The sequence below is a fragment of the Pipistrellus kuhlii genome, unplaced genomic scaffold, assembly GCF_014108245.1.
Source record: "Pipistrellus kuhlii isolate mPipKuh1 unplaced genomic scaffold, mPipKuh1.p scaffold_m20_p_18, whole genome shotgun sequence".
In the NCBI taxonomy this organism is placed as follows: domain Eukaryota; kingdom Metazoa; phylum Chordata; class Mammalia; order Chiroptera; family Vespertilionidae; genus Pipistrellus; species Pipistrellus kuhlii.
In genome coordinates, this window is record NW_023425493.1 from 5,696,591 (window position 1) to 5,710,386 (window position 13,796).

Genomic DNA, 13,796 nt, shown 5'->3' on the forward strand with positions numbered 1-13,796 from the left:
GGACAGAAGGCCCTGGAGGGCCCCAGTTGGCCCTGATTGCCTGCCAGGTCTAAGAACTCTACCTGTGCATGAATTTCAAGCACTAGGCCTCTAGTATATTTTTAAAAAGAAAAAAAAAAACACTGGTAAGTTAAGCGCTTCGAGCGCCCCGGCCTCATTGTAGGTCCCTGGGCATTTTGTGTCCTTTCTGTGCCCCAGGTCCTTGGGTACTGACAGTGCCTTTCACACAGAGTATAACGAGGATCAGTGAGTTAACTCATGCCATGGGCAGAGAACTGGGCACTGGCACACAGCACACACTTTCAGGAGTCACTGTTATTAGTCTCCTCACATAGTTATAACAATTACTATTGTCATTAATGTTTCTGCTTTTAGTGCACGGAAGACTTCTCTCATCTGAACTGTGGTTCTAAACTGCTCCCAAGCAAGTGAGCAAAACAGCAGAGTGGAATTCTTTCCCCGCCATGGAGCTCACCTGTGAACTCGGAACGAACTCTCCTGGACCTGGGCCCTCCTGGCCCGACTCTCAGATGGCAGCACTGGGCACTGGAGAGGGGCCCAGAGTGGTTGCCCACTGCCCACCCTCGGCCAAGGGTGAACCTGAGCGGGGGCGGTGAAGGATGGAGAAAAGACAGACAAGAGGATGAAAGCTGGGTCTGGGTGGGCACTGCTTCTCTGATGGAGAGACAGTGACAGCGCCCAACAGCCGTGTCTTTATTTTATAAAGACAAAGTAAAGGCATTGTTAAGATGTTTACAACATTCCCGGGGGTTTTGATCCTACTCAACTACATGCACCTGATCAAGCTTTGTTTACTTGCAGCCTCTATCACTCAGGCACGTGGGGCCACATGTTCTGACCATAGGTTCAAACTTACAACTCTAGCTCTTTGTGCTGGGAGGGCTCTGCCCTCCAAGCTGGGACTTGCATGTGGCCGTGAGAGGACTGTGCCCTCTCATCAGTCCGAGTCTTGAACCTGTCCAAACACTATAGCTGCTCTCCATAGTGGGCAACCCCTGGGAGGAGGATGTGGGCCCTGGAAGGCTGGGGCTGGCCCTCAACCTTGACCAGATGTGGTCAAGGCCTGGGGGAGTGCCCTGGGCCCCGGGGCTGGAGGTGTTGAACTGGACAGGGGAAGGAGGGCTGAATGGAGCCCTGGTGGCATCTCTCAGCAAAGGGGAGACCTCAGGAGACATCCTCCCTCTCCCCTCATCCCCACAGGCAGCTGAGCAAGCTCCACAGCAGCACCTTCACCTCTGACATTTGTAAGTGAATTCAAACTTATTTTTTATTTTTAAAAAATATATTTTATTGATTTTTCACAGAGAGAAAGAGAGAGGGATAGAGAGTTAGAAACATCAATGAGAGAGACATCAATCAGCTGCCTCTTGCACACCCCCTACTGGGGATGTGCCTGCAACCAAGATACATGCTCTTGACCGGAATCAAACCCGGTACCCTTCAGTCCGCAGACCGATGCTCTATCCACTGAGCCAAACCGGTTTCGGCTCAAACTTATTTCTTAATATATATATATATCTTTTATTGATTTCAGAGAGGAAGGGACAGAAACATCAATGATAAGAGAGAATCATTAATGGGTTGGTTGTCTCCTGCACGCCCCACACTGGGGATTGAACCCACCACCTGGGCATGGGTGCTGACCGGGAATGGAGCCGTGACTTCCTGGTTCAGAGGTAGATGCTCAACCACTGAACCACACCGGCCGGGTGCGTTCGAACTTTCAAAGTGTTTTTCTTCCATTTTCTCATTGGGTTTTCCCGAAGGCTCTATAAGATGGCATTAACATATCACAGGTGAGGAGACTGAGACGCAAGGGTGTAGTGACTTGTGCACGTCTTCATGGCGCTGCAAGGAGCCGAGGAGGGGATGAGCCTGACATCATCTTTTCTGGGATCCGTCTCAGCAACGTGGTGCCAGTTCTTCTCCGGAGGCTCAGGGTGGTAGGTGTGGGTGGCCCGGTTCCCGGTTCCAGCGGCAGCAGGTCAGAAGCCTGGCTCCTTCCTGGCACGGACACGCCCCCTTTAGGAATGAATGGCCGCAGTCAGAGCCCCGCTCTGGAAGGCCTATTGCTAGTGGCTGCTCTGCTTGCCAGCCCCAGCCTGGCTCTATCAGGGCTGCGTGGGCCCCGAATCCAGTGGGGCAGACAGGGACCTGTGGCATCATTCCCGGAGAGGAACCGGCCTTGATCATGGGTACAGTGATGCCCATGGTGCTCCCACATGCCTCCTCCTCTCCAAGCCGCAGGCTCCGGCCTGGGTGGGCTGCAGACACAGAGGCAGCCCTGAAACAGACAAGTTCTCCATGACACCTTCCCAGCCCCACGGCCTCTGTCTTGAGCCGACATCTGGTCCCAATTCTCCCCGATTCACAAAGGATATCAGGATCTGTCGTGCTTCCCGGGATGTTACAAAGTCCCCCAAATAGTCACCTTATTTGTACTTACCCTACTGGCCCTTTAGGGACCAGGACAGACGTCCAGGATTCAAAATCAGCCATTAGAACCAGCCCAGGGCAACAACGGCAATTAGAGGACACTCGCCTTCCCACCTCCTCTCTGTTTTTTTCTCTTCCCAGAACCACCCACACCACCCTCTCTCCCCAGGTATCCTGCTTTACTCCAGCTCGGCCGGCCACAGTCCTGGGTTCCTATTTTCTCCCTAACCCCCCCCCCCCCCCCCCCGCCCCCAATATCACAGTTAAGGAAACTGAGATGAAAGAATTTACAGGGCCGAAACTGGTTTGGCTCAGTGGATAGACTGTCGGCCTGCGGACTGAAAGGTCCCAGGTTCGATTCCGGTCAAAGGCATGTATCTTGGTTACGGGCACATCCCCAGAAGGGGGTGTGCAGGAGGCAGCTGATCCATGTTTCTTTCTCTCTCATTGATGTTTCTAATTCTCTATCACTCTACCTTCCACTCTGTAATAAATCAATATATATAAAGAATTTACAGGGCTTCTTGACTCCTATTGTTCACAGAAAGATTCCAATTGAAAGGCTTTAGTTCAGTCTTTCACACCAAGTGCCAATAACCGATAACCAAGAGAAATGGACCAAAGGCATTGAGGCTGGATGCAAAGCATTTGAGTGGCCTTTCTGATAACACCCGTCTCCTCCCGATCATACGCCTTCTTGTCCCTTACAGCAGAAACACAGGGCACTCTGTGGTCACCAAGAAAGGCTGAGAGTGTCTCCTACAGTCCTACCCTCCGTCTCAGACCCAAACAGGATGAGAGGTTCCAGGGCCTGGAGCATCTGATGCTCCTGGTGCACAGACCTTGGCACAAGCCTTGAGCTGGGGTCCCCTGAGCCAAAACGGTGACTGTGGTGCTGGCAGCATAGCAGCCTCCCCGGGCGCAGGGCGGTGGCACTCTTTCGAGAACTCGGGGATAGCTGCCCGGGAGGGAGGGAGGGGGAGATGCAGCTTGAGGTGGCAGTCCATGTGCTTGAACCCGCTCTGCTCTTCGGAAAGGCCTGGCCCCAGACACACCGTCAATGGCCATGAACCCTGAGGCCAGCCGCAGGCAGACACGGACACAGAGGGCAAGACACGCACGCACGCACCACTTGTACAAACCATTTTATTTCCGGTGCTGGCTTTATACAAACTTGCAATATACAAATGCAGAGCTCACGCATGGGGACTCTCCGGCTGCTGAGAGCGGACCCCAACTTTAGCTTCTCGGGCAGGCGCCCTCTCCCCGGGAGGGGCTTCAGCTAGAAAGAGGCTCAGGGGCTGCTACAGCGGCCGGTCCCCTGGCAGCAATGCTGTTTGCTTATCTAACCTGAACTCTTCTTCTAAGGCCACTTTTATGCTAAATAAAGACACTGAGATCAGACATTTCCTTGTACAGTTTATTGTCTACTACTAGCAAATCAGATTGGCCCCAATATGTGCATAAATAGATATATGTATATATATATATATATATATATATATATATATATATATATATATATGTATATATATATATAGGTATGTATTTCATTTTTTCCCTTAGTTTTAAGAGCTTCCAGGTGGGGCTGCCTAAAGGGGAAAGGAATTGGGTTCTTCTTGCTATAGTCAGCCGCGCCCCGAGAACATGCCTCTTGCCAAGGCAGAAAAATGTGCACAGCTTGCAACCTCAGAAAACCTTTAAAGTGACAGTAGCAATATTTGATGGCAGCCTCCCGGTTATTGGTCGGGGAGGTCATGTGCTCATTGGGAAGGCTCTAGATCAGTGACCAGGAGTGTACCCTGGTGGGTTTTCAGCCCTGGCCTCCATCTGGGCCCCATCCATCCGCAGCATGATGCTCGGGGCTGGCAGCAGGGGCCGGCAGGTGGCCACGTTGGGAGGTCAGGCTTCCGATGCTGGCCGGGAGCTCTGCAAGAGGTTCCAATCCCCCAGATTCCAGATCTGGACCAAAGACGCCCCTCCTGCCCAGGTCTGTACAAAGCAAGAGCCCTGGGCCCACTTCCAGGGACAAGCCATTTGGAAGGCTGAGATGCTACAATGTCCGAGGGACCCTCCTCAGCCCAGGAGCGGACTCCGCAGTCTGGATGCCAGACCGAGGTGCCAGGCCCGCAGGAACAGCCCCCAGAAGGAAGGTCACAGAGTGAAACAGATGCCACCGGCACGACTCAGAGCAGCGGCCACGTGAAAAGGAGCATGGGAAGTCCAGGGAACTCAAACTCGTCTGCGCCAAAGGACCAGGGAATCCCAAACCATTTCCTTTGGCCTTTGCACCATACCCTGGGTCCGTCAAGGTACAGACTGACATTCGTGTGTGGCACCGGCGGCCACGAAACTGCCTGTCCCCCACCCCGAAGCAGGTGATGGAGGGAGGCGGGGAGCACATCTCTGGGCGGTGCCTGCGTGGGGCGCTCATGTGCACACACTTCAATGCTTTCTTCCACAGGACTCATCCCCGAGAACCCTAGAGGGTCATCAAGAGCGGGCAGCGTGACCACGTCCTTCCACCAGGACTTCTGAGAGCACGCCCTGCCTTGGGGAGATGCCCTCGGCTGGACCAGCCCTCCGCAGACCGGGCGGTGGGCGGAAGGGAGCAGCCGGGGCAGGGGGGCGGGGTGGAGGCCGGACCTGGAGGCAGCCTCCCGGGTCTCCCCCGTGGCCAATTCCATTTGGGCATTGCACATTGGAAAATAGATTTGCTTTCATAACAAAAGCGTAAAATAGATCTGTCTTAAAATAAGCCTTTCTCTCCCCTTCTTTGGATCCAAGGCATGGGGTGCGGCCGCAGCATGCTGGGAACGTTGCGGAGAGCCAAGGAGAGAAGGCAGCCTGGGCAGGCGTTCCGGGAAAGGACCCGACACGCAAACCAGCACGTATCTGACACATACACCTACAATGCGTGTCATCTTCGTAAAACATATATTAAGGCATGTAAAGCAACATAAAGGGCCAGCTTTATGGAACAGGAGGTGACAGACGAGCAGACATTGATCCTTGGTATTTTCCATGTATTTCTTAAAAATATCACTTTAAAAAATGGAGAGACAGATAAAGGAAGGGGAAGGCATGGAAGGCCCTGAAAAACCTGTGTCTCGTGGATGGAGAAAGGGGCGGGAACGAGGAAGAGCTGGGAGCCAACCCCACCTGCCAGGCTGCGGGGGGAGGGGGGAGAAAGGACATTTGGGGTGCTCAAGCTGCGCTACAGACGGGAAATGTAGCCAAAAACCTGCCACGAGTGAAGACACGTGGAACCTGCCCCAGTCTGCAATCCCTCAGAAGCAACTTCCTAAGCACCTAGGACAGTGCCTAGGACATAAATGGTGCTCGGTAGTAAATGTTTGTTGAATGAACTGTCACCTTTACTTGCATATGAACCAGCAACTGCCACAGCCCAGCCGTGAAGGAGGGAAGAGTGGGTGGGAGGTAAGGTAGTTGTTCTTAGGGCAGCTGGAGATCAGGCTGGCGTCTCAGGCAGCAACTCTGGCCGAGAGAAGGCCTAGGAGCCAGACTGTTGAGCCGCACTCTCTCCTCTCCCTCCTCCTGGCTACATTCATCTCATGGCGGGCGGAGAAGAGGAAGAATGAGTTTGCTTCTGTCTCTCCCGCACTGGCCTCCTATCATGTGGATCAGAGTCCTTGGTACACCCTCCACAGGTCCTCGTTTGGGGGGCCTGGGGCTGGGGGCGGGTGGGTGGCAGGGTCCTGGCATCTGGCCTCCCAGGGAAAGCTTATTGCCTCTCCCCGGGCACCCTGGCAGCTGGCCCACAGCACATGCCAGAGAATGCCACCAAAATGGCCAGGAGAGGCCCCAAGGCTGACCACACAAGACAGCTCCTCCTCTGCCCCGAGCTCAGAACCGGCGGCAGACACCAGGCCCAGGCCTACAAAGGGCCCGGTGTGTCCTGGACTGGCCTACCCAGCGCCCTCATCCCCGCCCCCCCCCCGCCCCGCCCCGCCTCCATGCCAAGCACGTCAGCTGAAGGCCACCGTCTGCTCACCGGTGGGGCCTCCTGGGGCCTCCGCATCGGCCTGGGGACAAGGTGGAAGGGCCGAGCCGACAGTGGGCACAGTACTTGGCACCACGCTAAGCCTCACCCCGGAAACCCATTCCCTTCCCCTCCTCCCTCCGTCTCTGTCCTTTCACTTGCCAATGAGCCCTGCTGCTTCTCTCCCTTCCTCTCCTAGGGCCTCCTTCCTTCTCCTCCCCCTTCCCAACCTCCCCACACACCGCCCAGACCTGCTCTCTGTCCCAGCCTGCTCTGTCTCCGGGGAGCCAAGGCGAGTCCCCATCTCGTCATCTTGTCTTTGGCTCGGACAGGGTGGTTAGTCTCCACGGGTCCGCAAAGGAGCACCCACGGCAGGGATCACAGCCCCGGGCACAGCGGGGGCCGTGGGGTGGGGGTGCTGATGGGAAGGGGATGATGGCAGATGCTGTCCTTGGTGTCAAGGAGGGTGGCAAGAGGCAGAGCGTCCCTCTGCTCCTCACCTCTCGTCCCAACCTAAGATGGTCCAGAGCATCTTCCCCAGGCGTCTGTCTTCTCCATCCGGGAATGTTCCAGGAGGGCCAGCCCCACCCCAGCCAGTCAGGCCTGGGCGCCCTGTGACTCGGGCATCGGACAGGATGCTTCCCGCTCCATCTCAGGACCGGAGGGACCGCATCTGAGCAGCGAGGGCTTCGGGGCTGAAGCATCCGCGCTCCGCTCCTCTGGCAGCATCCCGGTCCTCAGCCTGGCTCCTCGCAGTTTCCCCAGGAGAGCGCGGGGCGGGGCGGGGCGGGCCGGGGCCCCGCGGGCAGGGCTTCAGAAGGTGGCTCTGGGGAGCTTCGCGGCGGTGGCCAGGGCTCGCACTGGAGAAAAGGGACATCGGTGAGAAAGGGGCAAACAGAGCAGGCTCCAGACACTTACCCAGGAGCCAGACTGGTCAGACCCCGAGAGAGAGAAACAGACCGCAGTCACGTGCCCTCTGCTTGCCTGGCCCCGAGCGCCCTGTGCTGGGGGGAAGGACGGGCACAGCCTGTGGCTACAGAGCCTGGCGTTGCTGTCACTTGCAGTGAGGTCTGGGATAAGGAAGATCTGGGGAAACGGCTCCTGGGGGCTCCTGAGGCTGTTTGTTACAGGAGCTACTGGGGAGAGTGTCTGAGGAGCTACTGGGGAGGGTGTCTGGGGAGCTACTGGGGAGGGTGTCTGGGGAGCTACAGGGGAGGGTGTCCGGGAAGCCCTCTGGGGACAGTGGACACGGGAGGCCTCAGCTCTGTTCCATCTGCTTCCGGAGAAGCAAAGCCCATGGCATTGGCGTTGCAGCTCCAAGCAGCCGCCCTGCCCGCCGGCCCCCGTCCAGCACGGGGCATCGGAACCCCACGAGGGGACACCGGGCTCAAGCAGAGGGGTGGGGGTGGGGGTGGGGGGAGCGACCAGGCACTGGGCGGAGGGCAGAAGCAATGCCAGAATGAGAGGGAGCAGATGGCTCAATGGGGGTGAGGGCAGGGGTCCCCCTCCCTGGGGCGGAGGAAATACAGTAGAAAAGTGCTTACGTCCGCGCTCAGACCCGCATGGCATGGCTGCTGTCGGCGCCCCGTGGGGATTCAGACGAGAGGGGGTTGGCTGGTGAAGTTGGGGAGGCAGGGGAGGTGGGAGGGCTTGGGGTGGCACATTGCACTGGAAACAGAAATGAACAGGGAGGTGAATGGGGGGGGGGGAGGGCAGGGAGGGGCGCGGGGAGCAGGCAGGCCTTGCCCCAGAGGGCAGAGAGCAGGCCAGGCGACAAGCAGAGAGAACAGTGGGGCCTGGGGACCTGCCCCAGCCGAGGCGGAGTGGCCTGTGGGGCGCTGGGGAGGAGAGCCCGGCCCCGGGGGAGACCTGGCCCAATCCAGGCCCTGCTGGGACCCCGTGTGGCTGGGCCGGGGCCAGGCCTGGCCTCCGGGCCCAAGGCTCCCCTCCCCCAGACAATGGGGAAGCTGGCACAAACCTCCCTAATGTGCACAGGGACTGGGGGCGCCTTTCCTGGGGGGACACCGCGCTGCCAATGATTGACAGCACAGGAGAGCAGCCCCCGCTTCTGACGATCGAAGTGATGTGATCGCCATGTCAATGGATTCCTTTAAAATTGAGGCTTCCGAGAGGCTGAGAGCGAGTTCTGGTAACTCAGAAACGTGTGCCCCGCCCTAGATGGTTTGGCTCAATGGGTAGAGCCGTGGTCGGCAAACTGCGACTAGCGAGCCACATGTGGCTCTTTGGCCCCTTGAATGTGGCTCTTCCACAAAATACAACGGGCCTAGGAGAGTCTATTTTGAAGAAGTGGTGTTAGAAGAAGCTTAAGTTTAACAATTTGGCTCTCCAAAGAAATTTAAATCGTTGTGCTGTTGATAATTTGGCTCTGTTGACTCATGAGTTTGCTGACCACTGGGATAGAGCATTGGCCTTCAGATGGAAGGGTCCCAGGTTCTATTCCAGTTAAGGGCACATGGCTTGGAGATTCTCTCTCATCATTGATGTTTCTTTCTTTTTTTAAAAAAATATATTTTATTGATTTTTTTTTTTTTTTTTTTTACAGAGAAGAAAGGAGAGGGATAGAGAGTTAGAAACATCGATGAGAGAGAAACATTGATCAGCTGCCTCCTGCACACTCCCTACTAGGATGTGCTCGCAACCAAGGCACATGCCCTTGACCTGAATTGAACCTGGGACTCGAGTTCGCAGGCTGACGCTCTATCCACTGAGCCAAACTGGTTAGGGCTCATCATTGATGTTTCTATCTCCCTCTGCCTTTCTCTCTGAAATCAATAAAAAAAGTATTTAAAAAGAAAGAAGCGTGTTGCCTGTTGGTTGAGACTCTGAGCACAGCCCAGTGAAGGCAAACTGCCACCTTCCTCCAAAACAACTCTACAAGCCTCACGGTGCTGAGGCTGGGTTAATGGGGTTTTGCTCTGTCATCATCACTGTCAGTCTGTGTTGAGAACAAGGAGACGGGGTGTGGTCAGGGACCAGCTCTATGCAGTCCTAGCCCTTGTGCAGCTGCAGCCCAGCTGAGTACAAACAGGAGCGAGCCAAGCAGATGGCTTCACTGCAGCCCAGAGCAGAGCCAGGCCCCGCCAGGGTCTCACGTTTACTCTGAGAGAAGGATCTGGGTGTTAAACTCCCGCTCCCTGCTCTTACCCCCTCCACACTCCTCACCTGACCTCGCCACCTTCCCTGCCCTGTGCAGGAGGCAGGGCCAGTGCACCGCCCATCACCCATGTGCACACACACATATGTACTGAAGACACGGAGCAGGGAGTCGTGTCTGCCTACACACAACACGGACTTTGTGCGTGGGATGCAGCTAAGCCGTATCCTTACTACACACAACTCAGATTCGTGTGTGTGTGTGTGTGTGTGTGTGTGTGAGTGTGCGCGCGCACGTGTGCCCATGGCTCAGCACACCTGTAACTTCACATTCAAATGCATTCGCAGATGCTTCTGAAACACACATTCATGTGCATGTCTGCATCGTGATGGCTAATTCTCTGGCAACCTCGGTTTCTAAAGCCGCAAAAGCTCAAAAACTCAAAAGCTAAGCAAGGACTGCCTCAAGGAAGCCAAGCTGATGGTACAATGCACACCGGGGAGTCCGTCCAGTGACTCGGAAGCGCTCCTTGGAGTCAGAGACCCTGAGTTACTCGGGGCTCTGAGGCACTGCCTGGCTGGGATTCCAGCCCACAGGAGAGTGAAAAACAAGAAAATTAGAAAAGAAAGAGGAATCGAGGGACCCAGGACATCCATAAGAAGGCACAACTGAAGAGAGAAAATCGTTGGCAAAAAGCAGACATAACTTTAAAAGCGTCACAGGTTGGCAGCGTTGAACGTAGCTACACACAGGTCTGAACCATTAAAAAACCCTCAGGGCAACCCCTGACCGAGGTCAGAAGGAAGGCTGTTCTGAATGATCCTAAAGCAGTAAGAGCAAGAAAGATTCTGCTGCAGGTATGTGCCGAACAGATGTGATATTATACCTTTGCTCACAATCCTGCCACAGCTGCCTGCGCCAATAACCAGTCACACATACTCACATTCATGAGACTGCTCTCCCACACCCCACGCAGACAGAAGTTCACAGATATTGCAATGTACACACTGTGCACAAAATACACACGAACGTTGTTATCGTCCCCCATTCTGCAAACAAAGCCATTCACACACGAACATGGACATAAATACTACCTCCACTCCCTGGACACATACACCTATACTCCAACAGCTTACCAAGAACACCTGAACTCATACATAACCATCTCCACATAACACCCATGGACATTTTGCACACATGAACGCACATACATACACCCCCCTACATTTTTACTCAAATATTCCCTCCCCCCTACTGCATACTTGAATACATACAAATACATACGTACCTACAAACAATACTGATTCAGATACTCTACATGCCCTCATGCCATATACACTGAGTGGCCAGATTATTATGATCTCTGAACGCATAATAATCTGGCCACTGAGTGTGTGTGTGTGGGTGTGTGTGTGTGTACACGTGCGCATGCGCGCGCACAGGGACACACACACACACACATATATCTATATCTATATATCTATATACCTATATACCTATATACCTATATCTCTATATCTATATCTATATCTATATCTATATCTATATCTATATCTATATCTATATCTATATCATCTATACATACTAGAGGCCTGGGGCATGAATTCGTGCATGGGTGGGGTCCAGCCCACCTGGCCAGGGGGAAGGGACATGGGTGGCTGGCTGGCCTGCCTGCTGGTTGAACTGGTCGAGGGGACAATTTGCATATTAGCCAGATTATTATGCGTTCAGAGATCATAATAATCTGGCCACTCAGTGTACACGACCTGAACACTGCCCCGCCTTCCCCTATAGTGCCGACTTGCGTCGGTGCACACTGGGTGTCATGGCCCAACGCTGCCACACTCATCACTGACCACCATCCGTGCCACACGGCCACACTCAGGCACTGTCCTCACGCCCGTGCCCAGCACCCCATGCACACAGGCCCCCCGCATGGACGGTGCCCACACTATGGGTGCCCCGGAACAGTCCTCACTGTGCCTGGCAGATCAGCAGCTCTGGGCACCTGGACCATGGAAGGTGGGTGGTGGGGACAGTGGGCTAAGTCTGAGGCCTGGCCCGTCCACAGCCATTTTTTAAATAGCTGGGGTTTTGGCAAAGCCCAGGTGACCGTGTGTGCTCGGTGCACAGACCCCAAAATGTAAACCTGTGTGTGTGTGTGTGGCGGAACCTGAGAGGCCCGGCAGGTTTTGTTTCCGTGGAACCTTGGGCTGCGGGACTGTCGGAGAGAGCGCCAGGGGCTGGGGCAGGGGCGGAGGGAAGGATTAAGAACAATATTGTGTGCTATAACCCTTGAAAGAGGATGTTTCCTTTTGCCCAGAGCGAGTGGAATTTGATCTTGGGCGGGTTCAAGTGCGTTTTACAGCCGGAACTGCAGAGAGGCTTGGCCGGGGCCTCCTGGCAGCCAAACTGGTTCTGCGGCCTCTGGCCCCAGGCTTTCCTTGCCCTCAGCTCCAGCCCAAGGGGAGCCTCTCTCTGAATGAACTACCTCCAGGGGCTTCCCCAGGACACCCAGCTAATGCCCACTGCACCCCAACTGCTAGGTTCTTCCTGAAGGCTGACTGACATCCTTGTTTAGCCCAAAAGCCGCTGGTTTCTGAAAATAGCCCTATTGAAAAGAGCTAGAAAAACACAAATGGCTCCTCTTCCTACTCCAGCCATGGCCGTTTCAAAGAGCACTAACTGCCTCCATCACCAACACCACTGCTGCCCCAGCTGGCAGGGAGCTTACTGAGCACCTTCTGGGCGCCTGGCCCTGTGCTGGGCGCTCAGCACACACTCTGTCTGTTCCTCGCACCGCCACACCGTGTCCTAATTTGAATTTTACGGAGGAGGGATCGGAGCCTCGGGTAGCTGGAACTGGAATCCTCATCAACATCGCCACGAGACGCCATCCCCTCCATGGACTCCTACACAGGCTGCTGTACCCGTGGCCAGTGCCTGCGGCTGCCGCCTGGACTAAAGTCATCAAGCCTGGCATCCTCCCGGGGCACCCTCCTGGCCGGCCCCAAAGCCCCCTCTGTTCCTCTCCCTCTCCATCCTGGCCACCTTGTCATCTCCCAGCCTTCGTGACTCAGCACTGCCTCGCCTCTGCCTTCCCCGCTCCCGTTCAGAGAGAATCCCTCTCATTCTCCCCACCTGCCTTCATCTCGTGCTTGCCTGTTACACTCTCATCTCCCCCCGCGATGTCTCAGGCTGAGGAGAGCGAGTCCTGTTGACTTTGACCTCACGGTGTCCGTCTGGGACCTGCTGCCCTTCGGACCCGCGTGAGCCAGCCCCTCAGACTCATCTTCCCTTAGCGGGAAAGAGTGCTGGGTCCGCAGCCAACGTGGCGATGGTTAGCACGCTCAGCCCTGGGTTGCCTGCACCCTCTTTCTCCTTCTTCCTCTCCGCATGCAGCCAGAAGGGGAAGTGAGCCCTCACCGGTCTGGCTCAGTGGATAGAGCCTCAGCCCGAAGACGGAAGGGTTTGATTCTGGTCAAAGGCACGTATCTCGATGCGAGAGGTAACCATAAATCTCTCTCTCTCTCTTTCTCACTCTCTCTCTCTCTCTCTCTCTCTCTCTCACACACACACACACACTCTGTCTCTCCCCTTTTCTTCTACTCTCTAAAAATCAATGGAAAAATATTCTTGGGTGAGGATTAACAAAGCAAATAAGAAGGAGGAGAAGGGAAGGGTACCCTGGAATACCTGGCCCTCACCCCTCAGCTGGTAAATACTTTGAACTTTCCCAATCATGTCCGTGATCACCTTTCTCTGTGCCTCCCAACCTGCCCGGTGCAATGGCTCCCTGTGCTCCCTGCAAGGCCTCGGCCATCCTGCTGTATGGGGGTGAGGAGAGTGCTCCCGGCTCTGAGCTCCCTCACCTCAGCCTCTGTGCGCCCCGAGCCTAGCACAGGACCTGGCGCCCCGTCAATGCTCAGCCTGCCCGTGCCCTCTTCCTCTCTAGCCCTGACCCCTGCCAGCGCCATGCCTCCTCCCCTAAGTGGTCGGTGGGCCATGTCCCTGGCAGAGTGAGGCCCGGCCCCTCTCACCAGACAGCATGCGGCCCCGGCGGGAGGCCTCGGCGGCCAGGGCGCAGGAGATTTCAATCCGCTTCTCCTGCTCCTGCAGCTGGCTCTCTGAGTCCTGGGGCACGTCCACAAGGTCCCCCTCGCCGACGGGCACCACGTTCTGCATACTGAGGAGGCACAGACACACAGACATGGTGGGGGG

General features: G+C 55.6%; 1 protein-coding gene across 22 annotated transcripts in view; it reads right to left on the reverse strand.

Moving 5' to 3' along the window:
- Window positions 1–3,587: 3,587 nt before the first annotated feature.
- PLEKHA6 (pleckstrin homology domain containing A6) overlaps window positions 3,588–13,796 on the reverse strand; it is a 136,059-nt gene continuing 125,850 nt past the window's right edge. For 21 of the 22 annotated variants that reach the window (XM_045583004.1, XM_045583006.1, XM_045583005.1 and 18 more), the window contains 3 exons: window positions 13,616–13,761; window positions 8,005–8,128; window positions 3,588–7,320 (listed from right to left, as the gene is read on the reverse strand). In XM_045583004.1, the coding sequence (XP_045438960.1) occupies window positions 8,013–8,128; window positions 13,616–13,761 (262 nt within the window). In that variant the 3' untranslated portion in view covers window positions 3,588–7,320; window positions 8,005–8,012. The remainder of the gene's footprint in view (window positions 7,321–8,004; window positions 8,129–13,615; window positions 13,762–13,796) is intronic. The other variant, XM_045583007.1, reaches the window with a different exon arrangement.